Source organism: Schistocerca nitens, chromosome 2, assembly GCF_023898315.1.
Source record: "Schistocerca nitens isolate TAMUIC-IGC-003100 chromosome 2, iqSchNite1.1, whole genome shotgun sequence".
Taxonomy (NCBI): domain Eukaryota; kingdom Metazoa; phylum Arthropoda; class Insecta; order Orthoptera; family Acrididae; genus Schistocerca; species Schistocerca nitens.
Genome location: NC_064615.1, coordinates 698,537,100 through 698,551,410, shown reverse-complemented (window position 1 = coordinate 698,551,410; position 14,311 = coordinate 698,537,100). Strand labels below are relative to the sequence as shown.

The window sequence follows — 14,311 nt, the reverse complement described above, 5'->3', positions numbered from 1 at the left end:
GTTCTTCACCTGTGGGGTTACGCTGCTCCTTTGCAACTCCTAATCTTCTTCACCACCTTAACTTACTTTATTACAGATTTTATATTATTTTTAATGTTTAATGCATTTCTTTTCCTATTTAGTGTACATTTTTGGGTGCACTTGTTGATTGGTGTGATATGTCCTAAATCTGATCTTATCATAAGAGGTGATGAAAACCTATTATCATGGCTTAATACAGTACTGAATTATAATATTGTGCACTATCAGTTTAGTTAAGAACTTGCAATGAATATATGGGCATCACAAACTTTATTAATTTTACTGCTGTTAGACACTTTTGTGCATATTCTGGATTGTTTCATACTGTTCAATCATTTTAATTCAATTAGTGAAAATAAAATTAAAGCCATAAATCACGTGAATGATAAAGTTTGTTATGTACCTGAAAATAACTGTAAAAATGAATGTTGGATTGTAATTTATGAAATGTTTCAGTCCTCCATTCCAACTGTGCTAGAAAAAATGAAAGATAATGACTCAGTATGGCTTGCACAAGACTAAATAAAAAATGGTAAAATTCTGGAAAGGGGTGTATTTCACTGTTTGATTAATAATGTGGTGGTGGTAGTAGTGGCGACTTGAGGAGGAGGACAGGTAGAGGAAATAAGCCAACTAGAAACTAAAGTGCAACAAATGCACAGGAGCAACTTAAAAGCCGTAAAGCACTCACCACAAATTATATTTTTAATTATTGCTGTCTCACTGAGTAGATGCGGCACTGACTCATAGGTACACATATAAACAAGGTTGACAATGTTGCTAGCTTTTGTACAAATCCTTCTGTACTTACACGTGCACTGCTACATTGAACCAGTGGATTACATGGTATTATTACTGCAGTTAAAGTGGGTGATACAGAGGATGAAGAAATAAAGGACACACAGAATGGGAGGGTGGGTTGGGAAAGGGTGGCTGACCAATTGGGAGGGGTTGATAGGGGGAGGGGGAAGAACTGCAGATGTACTATACGGGGAGATGGTACTAGGGAGCTCATTCTGGCTGCAGGCAAGTGGAGTTGTGTGTGGCATCCAGTGACACAAGGAACTGGACTGGGAGAACAGAAGGGGGAGAGAAGGCTGGAGAGGCAGATACGAGTGAGTGTAGTATGAGTGAAGTTAAGTTCATGGGACAGAGGTGGAGGTGGGGCAGGGTCTATGGAGATCAGTACCAGGAGGATTAAGGGATCAAAGGATGTGTTAAAACCATAGTTCCCATTTATGTATTTCAGAGAGGCACAGATTTGGGGAGAGGGGGGAGGGGAGGGGAAGAGGGATGTCATTAGTGATGCAGTACCCAACTAAAAAGAGCATATTGTGCTCAACAATATGTTTTGACACTTGGTAGTCAATTTTGCTCTTGGCTGCAAACTGATATCAAAATGTGAGTGAGTTTGAACGTGGTGTTATAGTTGGCGCACGAACGATGGGACGTAGTATCTCTGAAGTAGTGGTGAGGTGGGGATTTTCCAATACGACCATTTCATGAGCATACCGTGGATATCAGGAATCATGTAAAGCATCAAATATCAGACATTGCTGTGGCCAGAAAAGTATCCTGCAAGTATGGGACCAATGAAGACTGCAGAGAATCGTTCAACATGACAGAAGTGCAACCCTTCTGCAAATTGCTGCAGATTTCAGTACTGGGCTATCAACAAGTGTCAGCATGCATGCAAACCATCATTGATATGGGCTTTCAGAGCCAAAGGCCCATTCGTGTACCCTTGATGACTGCATGACACAAAGCTTTACACCTTGCCTGTGCCCATCAATGCAGACATTGGACTGTTGATCCCCCCAGGGGGTCCACAACTCTTTTGTGGATACATGCGTAGTGAGCACGGGACCCAGAGCTAATGTGGCCCTCCTTCCTTTCCGGGCTGCATACCTTCCCTTTCTGCATCCTTCCCCGTCCCCCATCTTCGCCCCCCCCCCATCTTCGCCCCCCCCCCTCACCTCTGGCTCTTTCCTTCCCTTTCTCCCCCTCTGGGAGTATGGTTTGTGCCTACGTCTGGAGACGGACGCTCGAAACTGTTACAAATTCCTTGCTTTCTACACTTGCAAGTCTTTGTCCTTCCTCTGTCCTTCTCTTTTCCTTCCCTCTTGTCTTTGCCCTTTTCTCCGCTGCGGCGTTTGAGACCCCTCTTCTTTCCTTTCCCTTCCTCCTTTTTCCTCCCTGTGCGTGTCTGAAGGCCGACCCACACACTTCCGTGCGTAGCCGGTGACGGGGTAATGCGTAATTCCCCGCCCCGGGTAGACAGGTAGGACACGTACGTACCCCCAGGCCCAGGGAGGGGTGATTACCCGAGCTGATACCTTCCGAAAGTGCCGATTGGTCCCTCCGTCCGTTTGTCGGGAGGTGTGACCTGAGGTGTGAACAATCACCTAAGGCAGGAGTGCTCTCAGAGAGGGCCCCCACAAGGGAGGAGCGCGCCATCGGAGACGCCGGTAATCATGGGGGATTCTTCCGCAATGGTTTCCTCACCTTCCACTATGTCTGCTCACAAGCGTAAGTTCACTGAGTCTCAGCCACAGACAGTTCTTCCGTCGTTGCCACAGTTCCTTGTTGTTTCTCGGTCTGACGAAGGTCACGACTTCTCCACGGTCAACCCTTTCATTATTCAGAAAGGTGTCAACGCAATTGCAGGTCCTGTAAAGTCTTGTTCCAGATTACGGAATGGCACCCTGTTGTTAGAAACAGTCAGTGCCCTCCAGGCACAAAAATTGCTGCGTACCTCACTACTACACACCTTCCCTGTCCGGGTTGAACCGCACCGTACTTTAAATTCCTCGCGTGGAGTCGTTTACACACGCTCCCTTGATGGATTGTCTGACGAAGAAATTCAGCACTACCTGTCTGACCAGGGCGTAACGGCTGTTCATAGAGTTATGAAAAGGGTTGACACAAACATCATTCCAACCCGCACTGTCTTCTTGACATTTGACAAAGTTCAACTCCCATCGAAAATCAAAGCAGGCTATGAGATAATTTCCGTTCGCCCTTACGTCCCAAACCCTACGCGTTGCTATCGGTGTCAGCGGTTCAATCACACCAGCCAGTCCTGTTCCAATCCGGCCAAATGTGTTACGTGTGGCAAGGATGCCCATGAGGGTGCTTGTCCACCTCCATCCCCTCGCTGCATCAACTGTATGGGTGACCACACTGCTTCCTCTCGAGATTGCCCCGTTTTTAAGGACGAAAAGCTCATCCAGGAAATTAGGGTGAAGGAAAAGGTGTCGACCTTTGCTGCTCGAAAATTATTCGCCAGTTGACAGCCCACCGTGCCTCAGACAGGAAAATACAGTACTGTCCTTGCTTCTCCTCGGCCAACAGAGGAGGCGGCCACGCAGACTTGCAACCTCTCCTTTAGTGCCACGGTCGTCAGATCGGCCAGCGCAAAGATCACCCGCTCAACCTCACCACTTTCGCTTGCCCACTCTCTGGCTCACCCTTCGTCGGGTTCTGCTAAATCTCGAGCCCAAAAGTCAGACACCAAGTATTCGAAAAAAGAGCATTCTCGTGAAGAGTTTTTATGTACCGCAACTTCACAACCATCGGTTCCTCCTTCTTCTAAACATCATATTTCCAAGAAGGCTACAAAGAATCCCAGTTCCTCTCCTTCTCCGCCAAGGCGTGTCCCATCTACAGCACCACCTGGTGGAAATCGCCCTCGGCCGTCTTCTGTGTCGCCGAGGCGCACTGCTGGCGGCCGATCAACCGGCCAATCGCTGGTGGCAGGAGCTGCTCCTGAACAACCTATGGATCAGGATCTTCTGCCTTCGGCTGAATGCCATTCCATGTTGTCGGTCGCAAGCTCTGAGCAGTCGTTGAGTTGACAGCAACCTTGGTCACATTCCTCCATTTTCTGTTCACCCTATGTCCATTATCCACTGGAATATCCACGGTATTTGAGCCAATCGGGATGAATTGTCGATCCTCTTACGTTCCTACTCGCCGGTCATCTTCTGTCTTCAGGAAACAAAGCTGCGTCCCCATGACCGCTTTGTTCTCCCTCCTTTTCAGTCCGTCCAATATGATCTCCCCTCTGTTGAAGGCACTCCAGCACATGGAGGACTCATGCTTCTTCTCCATGAAACTCTCCATTATCACCCAATCCACTTAAACACTTCCTTCCAAGCTGTCGCCGTCCGTCTTTCCCTTTCCGGATACACGTTCTGTCTTTGTACTGTATACATTCCATCGTCCACACCAATGGCACGAGCTGATCTCCTTCATCTTCTTGGTCAGCTTCCACCCCCCTATTTGCTGGTTGGGGACTTCAATGACCACCACCCGCTTTGGGGATCTCCACATCCTTGTCCACGTGGCTCACTATTGCTAGACGTCTTCCACCAAGCGGATCTAGTTTGCCTCAACACTGGGGTCACTACATTTTTGTCTGCCTCCATGACAAATTTATCTCATTTGGACCTTGCGGTCGGTACTGTTCCGCTACCTCGGCGCTTCGAATGGTTCGCCCTTGAAGATACACACTCGAGTGACCACTTTCCATGTGTCCTTAGACTGCAGCCTCAACTGCCATATATGCGCCCGCGACGCTGGAAGTTTGCCCAAGCTGATTGGACACTTTTTTCGTCTCTAGCGACATTCGATGACCATCACTTTCCCAGCGTCGACGATGAGGTCACACATATTACCGACGTTATTCTTACAGCTGCGGAACATTCAATACCACGCACCTCCGAATTGCCCTGGCGCCCCACAGTTCCTTGGTGGAACAAGGCATGCCGTGATGCAATATGTGAGCGGCGACGTGCTCTCCACGTTTTCCGCCACCATCCTACTTTGGCCAACTGTATCCGCTATAATCAGTTCCGTGCGCGATGCAGTCGTGTCATTCGCGATAGCAAGAAGGCAAGCTGGAAATTCTTTATTAGCTCATTTAACACCTTCACTCCCTCCTCGGAAGTTTGGAGTCGGCTTCGACGGTTCTCAGACGCGCCTAGTTTCTCCCCGGTCTCTGGGCTCACTGTCGCACACGATACATTAGTGGACCCCGTCGCAATTTCTAACTCGTTGGGTCAGCACTTTGCTGAGATTTCGAGCTCTTCAAATTACCCGCCAGCATTTCTCCCGAAGAAATGTGCAGCGGAAGTGCGACCTCTTGCTTTCTCCTCTCAAAATCGCGAAAGCTACAATACTGTTTTCTCCATGCGGGAACTCCAACATGCACTCTCTTCTTCTTGCTCCTCTGCCCCAGGACCGGATGGTATCCACGTCCAAATGTTGCTGCATTTATCAACCCATAGTCTGCGTTACGTACTTCGCCTTTATAATCGAATTTGGAGCGGCAGTACTTTTCCCAGACGATGACGGGAAGCTATCGTCGTTCCTGTTCCGAAACCTGGAAAGGACAAACATCTCCCCTCTAGCTATCGCCCCATTTCTCTCACGAGTAGTGTCTGTAAGGTTTTGGAGCGTATGGTGAATTACCGTTTAGCGTGGTGGCTGGAATCCCGCAGTCTTTTAACACCTGCCCAATGCGGATTCCGAAAGCATCGTTCTGCAGTTGACCATCTTGTTGCTCTCTCCACTTATATCATGAACAATTTTCTCCGGAAACGCCAAACAGTAGCAATATTTTTTGATCTGGAGAGAGCATACGATACCTGTTGGAGGACAGGCATCCTCCGCACACTGTTCTCTTGGGGCTTTCGAGGTCGGCTGCGCCTTTTTCTTCGCGACTTTATGGCAGAGCGCACATTTAGGGTGCGGGTGAACACTACTCTCTCCCGTACTTTCTCCCAAGAAAACGGGGTACCCCAGGTCTCCGTGCTGAGTGTTGTACTGTTTGCCATTGCCATAAATACAATTATGGATTGTCTCCTTCCTGATGTCTTGGGCTCCCTCTTTGTGGATGATTTTGCGATCTACTACAGCTCTCAACGGACCAGCCTTCTTGAACGACGTCTTCAAGGATGTCTCGATCGCCTCCACTCTTGGAGCATCGAAACCGGCTTCCGTTTTTCTCCCAGTAAAACCGTTTGTGTTAATTTTTGGCGACGTAAGGAGTTTCTTCCACCCTCCTTACATCTAGGTCCTGTCAACCTTCCGTTTTCAGACGTCGCTAAATTCTTGGGTCTTATGTTTGACAGAAAACTGTGCTGGTCCTCCCATGTTTCCTATCTTTCGGCTCGCTGTCTGCGATCCCTCAACACCCTCCGTGTCCTGAATGGTACCTCCTGGGGAGCAGACCGAGTGGTCCTTCTCCGCCTCTATCGCGCCTTAGTGCGCTCGAAATTGGACTATGGAAGCATAGTCTACTCCTCTGCTCGGCCGTCTATTCTTCGGCGTCTCGACTCTATCCACCACCGTGGGTTACGTTTAGTGTCTGGAGCTTTTTACACCAGCCCTGTGGAAAGCCTTTATGCTGAGACTGCTGAACCTCCGCTGTCCAATCGGCGAGCAGTCCTTCTGAGTCGTTATGCTAGCCATCTGTCTTCCATGCCTGCTAATCCAGCCCATGACATTTTTTTCGACGCCTCCTTTGATGTAGGGTATGCAGGCCGCCCCTCCTCCCTACTACCACCGAGAGTCCGCTTCCGTCAACTGCTCCATTCTCTTTCCTTCCACTTTCCTAAAACCTTCTTGACAACTTGGGGTACAGCACTGCCTTGGCGCCGTCCCCGGATCTGCCTGCTCCGTGACCTTTGTCAATTTCCCAATGATGGTACCCCTTCTCTTGTTTGTCAGGCATTTGCTGCTCTATGTGCACAAATGACGGACGCCACATTTATTTACACCGACGGCTCGAAAACAACGTTAGGTGTAGGGAGTGCCTATATTGTTGGCGACACCCCAAATCAATTTCGGCTTCCCGACCAGTGTTCGGTGTATACTGCGGAGCTTTACGCTGTTCTCCAGGCTGTCCACTACATCCGCCGCCATCGGCGGATACAGTACGTTATCTGCTCAGATTCTCTCAGCTCTCTCCTCAGTCTCCAAGCTCTTTATCCTGTGCACCCTCTGGTGCACCGGATTCAGGACTGTCTGCGCTTGCTCCACCTGGGGGGCGTCTCAGTGGCGTTCCTCTGGCTCCCGGGACACGTTGGTATCTGTGGAAATGAGGCGGCCGATATTGCAGCCAAGGCTGCAGTCTCTCTTCCTCGGCCAGCTATTCCATCGATTCCTTTCTGCGATCTACAGAGCGTTTTATGTCGTTGTGTTGTTCATTTATGGCACGCGCATTGGTCAACACTTCCCAATAATAAATTGCGGGAAGTGAAAGCTCTTCCTTGCGCTTGGACTTCTTCCTCCCGAACGCGTCGTCGGGAGGAGGTAATTTTAACTAGACTCCGGATAGGGCACTGTCTTTTTAGCCATCGACATCTTTTAAGCGGCGATCCTCCCCCACTCTGTCCCCACTGCTCTTAGCTGTGGACGGTAAGACACCTTTTAATTGAATGCCCCTATTTTAATCCGTTACGTGCCCGTCTACAGCTATCGCCTGATCTATCGTCGATTTTAGCAGATGACACGCGCTCCGCCAACCGCGTTCTCAAGTTTATTAGTGCCAGTGAAATGACGTCAGTCATTTGAAGCTTTTTTTGGGGACAACCAACCCCTTTCTGTAGTGGATTTTTAAGCCTTTCTTCTGCTTTTAGTTTCTCCAATTTTATGACTTTTGTTCCCATTGCTGCTGGTTTTCAATTTCGGTTTTTTATTGTTTCCTAAGCCACGGACCGGCCGCTGATGACCATAGCAGTTTTGCGCCCTAAAACCAAAACAAAAAATTGGACTGTTGATGACTGGAAACATGTTGCCTGGTTGGACGAGTCTTGTTTCAAATTGTATTGAGTGGCTAGACGTGTATGGGTATGGAGACAACCTCATGAATCCAGGGAACATGCATGTCAGCAGGGGACTGTTAAACATGGTGGACACTCTGTAATGTTGTGGGGCTTAAGCAGTTGGGACCCCTGATATGTTTAGATACGACTCGGTGACATGTATGTAAGCATCCTGTCTGATCACCTGCATCCATTCATGTCCATTGTGCATTCCGACGGACTTGAGCAATTCCAGCAGGTCAATGTGACACACCACATGTCCAGAATTGCTACATAGTGGCTCTAGGAACACTCTTCTGAGTTTAAACACTTTTGCCAGCCACGAAACTCCCCAGAAATGAACATTATTGAGTGTATCTGGGCTGCCTTGCAACATGCTGTTCAGAAGAGATCTCCACCCCCTGGTACTCTTACGGATTTATGGACAGCCCTGCAGGATTCATGGTGTCAATCCTCTCCAGCAAGTGTGCATGCGTACACGTCCACACACACACACACACACACACACACACACACACACACACACACACACACTCTTTCTCTCTCTATAATTTGATCAGAGGTTCTTCCACACTGCTCTTAGTGCTTACTTAACATTGTTATTTCCTATTCCTGGGTTTGGCTGCTCTACACATTGCTCTTGTGTGTTGATTGTTTTCACAGTTATATTATTGTTGTTACTGGATTGAATCTGGTAAAATTTCTGTGGTTCTCAGCTACAGTGGTTCATATCTCTCACGACTTCCCTGTTATTCCTATGTCTTTCTAAGATAGATGCCAGCATAGGTGCTTGAGCACAGGCAATGCTGATTTGTTCATTAGGGACTAGTGCCAACCAACAATCTGTTTACAACAGTTAAGTCCTTTCTAAAACTTTAATAATATTGGGGTTGTTAGTTTTTGCTATTGTCCAATCCACAATTTACGTCTTTTTAACTGTATAAAATTGTTTTCACAATTATCTGCTCATTGTAATGATTTTGTACAGTTCATTTGCTGGCAGCAAACTTTACTTCTGAAACACAATAAAATGCTGTTCAAAATTTCTCACACATAAAAAAAAAAAAAAAAAAAAAATGGTGTAGTGAACATTACTTTTTAAGACACTTTAAAATTGAAAGTGAACTGGACAAAGTGATGTTGGTTGCAATGTGCAACGTGTTTAATAGTATCCTTATTTCTAAATACAGATATATCAGGATGGGAAATAATTGCTGCTGCAAACATTCTTTGTAAATTTACTCTTGACCTTTACATTCATCTGATGATGAGTTCTGCAGTTAGTGTGAACCAGTAATATATCTTAAGAATGAACAATAAAATATAGATGCTAACAGACAAATCGTGGTATTAACATACCCTTTAATGTGTGTTTCAGAGCTAATAAAACACCTGTGGAGATTAGTGCTGATGAAAGGTTGAATAACTTTTCTCACAGGAATGGTACAATTGTTATTGTTCATGGATTCCTATCTAGTAGTCAAGAAGAATGGGTCCAGAATATGGCAGAAGCATTCTTTGACAAGGTAATTTCAAATAAATAATTTAAAGAACTAGCTAAGAATGGGCATTAATGAATTGTTCCAATATTCCTTGGGCAAGAAGTCAATTTGACAATGAAATCACAATTTTTTTTTTTTTTTTTTTTTTTTTTAAATCGACAGATGTAGTGTTCTGCAAAGTGTATTTTGAGTAGCAAAACAATGCAAAGGTGTTGTCATTGACTCTGATAATATGCAGGAAATTATAATGCAAAAGTTTATACATACATGTGTTATGAAAATGAGTGTTACTTAGTGGCATTTTAAATTAAATTTTGTCCCATTTAAAACTAATTTACATTCCAACAGCTCCTAAGGGGGCTCAACTCATTTGTGAGAATATGCAATATGCTTAGGGAGCATAGGGCCCTGAAACATTGCAGCTCCTCTTGTGCTCCCATGTTACAATCTCGTCCTTCCTCCATATCCCTCCCTCTCTCCGTCTCCCTCCCCATCTCCTGTGGTGAAAGCCTCTGGAATTTTAGAACAATAATTTATTAACAAATGTACTTAGAAACAATTTGTCACTGAGCCACAGTTATTTTAAAAAGTTTCCCTGCAGTGAAATGTACAGGGACTATCCCACTGCAGAAATTACTCTTTGTTAAACAACATACACTGAATATTAAACAAATCCAAACTTACATCTTTGATCAGGGTGCGCCTGCAGACCATCGGGTAATGGAAAAAGTTGATGCCACCTTAATGCCTACATACATTCTTTTTCTCACGTTTGATTGAGTAGTGCTTTCATCGAAGATCAATGTAGGCTATGAAGTCATTATGGTCCGACCACACATTCCCAACCCAATGCATTGCTACCAGTGTCAACATTACGACCACATTTGCATGTCGTGTAAAAACACCACTAAATGTGGTAAAGACACTCCTTCTCCCTGCTGTATCAACTGCAATGGTGACCGTGCCACCCCATCTCAAGAATGTCCAGTGTATCTAAATGAGTGGGCTGTCCAGGAGATCTAGGTGAAGGAAATAGTACCCTACGATGCCACTTGATGGTGTTGGCTAGTCTAAAGTCCTGCATCTCACTATCTCACACTTACAGAACCACTCTTGCTATACCGCTCACTCCACAAAGTGCATGGCCACACAGCAATGTGCCTCCAGTTCAGCACTGCAGTTGTAAAGCTGCCCAGTATCACAGTAGCCTCCCAGTCCTGTTCTCCTCCAGCTATGCAACAAGGCACCACATCTTCACCTTAGGCAGCAAAATCACTTGCTTCAAAACCAGCAAATCAGAACGGACAAAAGGAACATTCCCACAAAGACTTCTTACACCCCTCCAGCCAACAAACAGCTGAGTCTTCAACAGCCAACAGCAAAGGCTCTAAGATATCAAATAAAGGCAAATGGTCTTCTCCTTCCCTGACTCAGAGATCCTCTTCAATGGCGTTGCTGCATGATATCCTTATCCAGCCAACCTCAGTTTCACCAGTGTGCACTGCCTACCATTTTTTTCCCCCCTAGAATCCTCAGGCTGACCCAGTGAGAATACCAATGCCTCTGTCGATCTCATGGAACAGGATCTTCCAGCCTCTGCATCCTGTAGCAGAGAGTCTTCGAAGGCAGCTGCCGAGGTGACTACCATTTGTTGCCTCCTCCCCAATCCCCATTATGACTCTCTTACAATGCAACATTCATGGCATTCGGCCTAGGGAGGAGGAATTATGGCTGCTCTTGCAATCAGAGTGTCCACTTGTTCTCTGCCCCAAGAAGCAAAATTGTGTACTCACAGGCATTTGACCTCCTGCATTTCCTTCTGCTCTGGTTTGACCTTCCCCAAAGCAAGGCATTCAGTCTCATGGGGGAGTTATGGTGCTCATCCGGGATGATGATCATAGCCAAACCATCTCACTGACCATACGGCTGCAAGCTGTTGCAATCCGCATTATCCTTCTTTGAATCACCTTTTCTCTTTGCAATGTCTACATCCCTCTGTCATTCGGTGTCAACAGAGCAGATTTCTTCCAGCTTAGGTAAACACCCTCACCATTTTTTGCCACACCATCCACTTTGGGGCTCTTCCAAAACCTGTCAGAGGTCTTGGCTGACCTCAATCAACTCAAACTCATCTGTCTTTACACTGGAACATCCATGGTCCTTTCAGATTCTTGTTCCTACTTGGACCTCTCATTCTCCACTGCCCAATTTGTCCATCGTCTTGAGTGGTCCGTTATCTGACACATACTCAAGCAAACATTTCCCATGTGCTATCTATTTGCTGATTCCTACCCCATCTACAGTCCCTAGCCAATTTATTAGACGTGCTACAGTTTTTAAGCAAATATTGATTTATGTCTCATGAAATTTGTTTTTTAATACAAAAATTGTGATAAAATGATTGTGTAGTCTACTTCATAGCTAAGGTGATATAACAAATAAACAAAACGTAGTATTTGTTGAAAATATTTTATTTCAATAATTATAACAAAAATTAAAATGTTGTGAAAGAGGAAACATTAGTTTTAACATCTTGTTGAGCCACCTCTCACAGCTATGAGAGGCTTAATACAACGTGGCATGCTGTCGATGCAGGACTGTACTGTGTCCTGCATTTGTGGATGATGATATCACACAAAGATGATCTTCTCTAAGAGCTGTGTTTTTGTTGTGATGACATCTTTTGCCACCTCCCTCTTCATTAGTTCCCATACATTTTCTGTGGGGTTCATGTCAGGGCTATTACCTGGCCAGTCTAACAGAGGGATATTTTGTTTCTTCAGAAAGGATTTAACTGACCTGGCTGTGTGACAGGGAACTCCATCCTGCATAAAAATAAATGGTTCCCCATGTGGGAACCATTCTCTGAACTGATGTATTAATCATTTTTGCAGGACTTCCTTGTACTGGTCTTGCCTCATTATGCCTTTAGCCCCATAAAGACATTCTGTGCCCTGCCACAGATGACAGACCAAATCATCACCTTACCTGCGTGTTTTACGGTCTGAATAATGCAGTCGGGATGAAATTCTTCTACTGTTAGACGGTGCACATACTGAGATTTCTTAGTTAAAATTTCAAATGTGCTTTCATTGCTGAAGCATGCCTCTAAAAATAAAGAAACAAAATTAATATACCATGAAAAAATGTACATAGGTTATATCATATCATAAATAACAATTTTAAAGTTAAATTACCGATCTCCAGGAGTCCACATCCTTATCACACCACCATTTAGCCCACTTCAAACGCTTTGCTTCCATTATGGCTATTAACTTTGGTTTTCTAGCAGGTCAACAGGCCTTGAAATTGTGTTCAGATGCATCCACATTACCCTCTTCCAGTTGAGATTTTATCTGTTTCGTTGTTGCAAATTTGTTTTCTAGGCAAATTCTTTTGAGAAATCTTTCTGACCTTGGGGTGAAAATTCGTTTTCTTCCACATTCATTCTTCCTTCTGGGGCTCAATTCTTCACCTGAATCAAATTTTCTTCTTTACGCGCATCATATTAGCTTCTGACATTTCCAATGTTCGTGAACTTTCCCAATTGGAATACATTTTCATATTAACAAGGGCATTGACCTCAGCTTTTTTATGTGGTGAAATGTCTCCTCTTTTACCCATTTTTAAAGGTCACAATTAGTAATATGTAGCTGTTAAACAATCAATTGTGATGTCAATATTACGAAACTGGTAATCAAAGCGAACAAAGTATTACATCAATTGCGCGTGAGAACGCCACTGAACATTTCCTTTCCTATATGCTGTACTCTGCGCATTGATACCTACAATAATTCAATGTCACACAGACACAAAATTCAACAATGTAATAATTGCCATGAATAACTGTCATAAATTTTCTGATCAGTCGTATTAAATACAGTACTCTACACATAATCATTACAAATAACATTAAAAATGTGCACTGCATCTAATAATTTGGACAGGCACTGTACGTGAAAATCCAATTGGCAACTTTCTAAGGCAGACTGGAGGCTTTACTCCTTCCTGGCAACTTTTGACAAACACTTCCCCAGTTATGATGACCAGGTATAGTACCTCACAGACACTATGCTTACCACTACAGAACGTGTCATACCTTGCAATTCATCTTTACCACATCATGTCCTGATCCGCTGGTGAAGTGAAATGGGCCATCACGTGATTTGCGGTGGAGAGTTGCTGTCTGCATTTTTTACCATCGTCCTTTGATGGTGAACTACATTAATTATAAAGAATTGCATGCACAGTGTTGTCACATTGTTTTCAATAGCAAGAAAGCTAGATAAATTTAATTTACTTGTTCTTTCAACAGTTTCACTCCCTCTTCTGTCATGTGGGGCAACCTCCATTGGTTCTCGGGACCAAGGTCCATTGCATGATTTCCAGCCTGACTGTAGCAAGTAATGTCATTATGGACACTATAGCTATCTCCAACACCTTGGGCAGCTATTTTGTGCAGATTTTGAGCTCCACCCACTATAACACCACCTTCCTCCCTCAGAAATGAGTAGAGGTGGCTCAGGTGGTACCCTTCCCCTCTCAGAATCATGAATGCTATGATGCCCAATCACTATGAGGGAACTTAATCATGCTCTCACTTCATCCTGTTCTTCCACCCAAGGGCTGGATGATGTTTACATCCAGATGTTGCAACACCTTTCTCTTGCGGGCAAGCACTTTCTCCTTCATACGTACAATCGTATTAAGGCATATGGCACATTTCCCAGACACTGGCATGAAGCCACTGTCATACCCATACCTAAGCCCAGTAAAGACAATAACCTTCCTTCTAGCTACCACCTGATTTCTCTTGCCAGCTGTATTTACAAGGTGATGGAATGTATGATTCATCACCAGCTGGTCTGGCAGCTCAAGTCTTTCAATCTACTAACCACAGCACAATGTGGATTTCGAGCACGCTGTATGGCAGTTGACTATCTTGTCACTTTGTCA

At 45.0% G+C, this 14,311-nt stretch overlaps 1 protein-coding gene across 2 annotated transcripts in view; it reads left to right on the top strand.

The window, feature by feature from the left end:
- The window catches only part of LOC126236854 (pancreatic triacylglycerol lipase-like), a 202,698-nt gene that overhangs the window by 98,521 nt on the left and 89,866 nt on the right, over positions 1–14,311 (top strand). For both annotated transcript variants that reach the window (XM_049946463.1, XM_049946464.1), the window contains exon 5: positions 9,232–9,379. In XM_049946463.1, the coding sequence (XP_049802420.1) occupies positions 9,232–9,379 (148 nt within the window). The remainder of the gene's footprint in view (positions 1–9,231; positions 9,380–14,311) is intronic.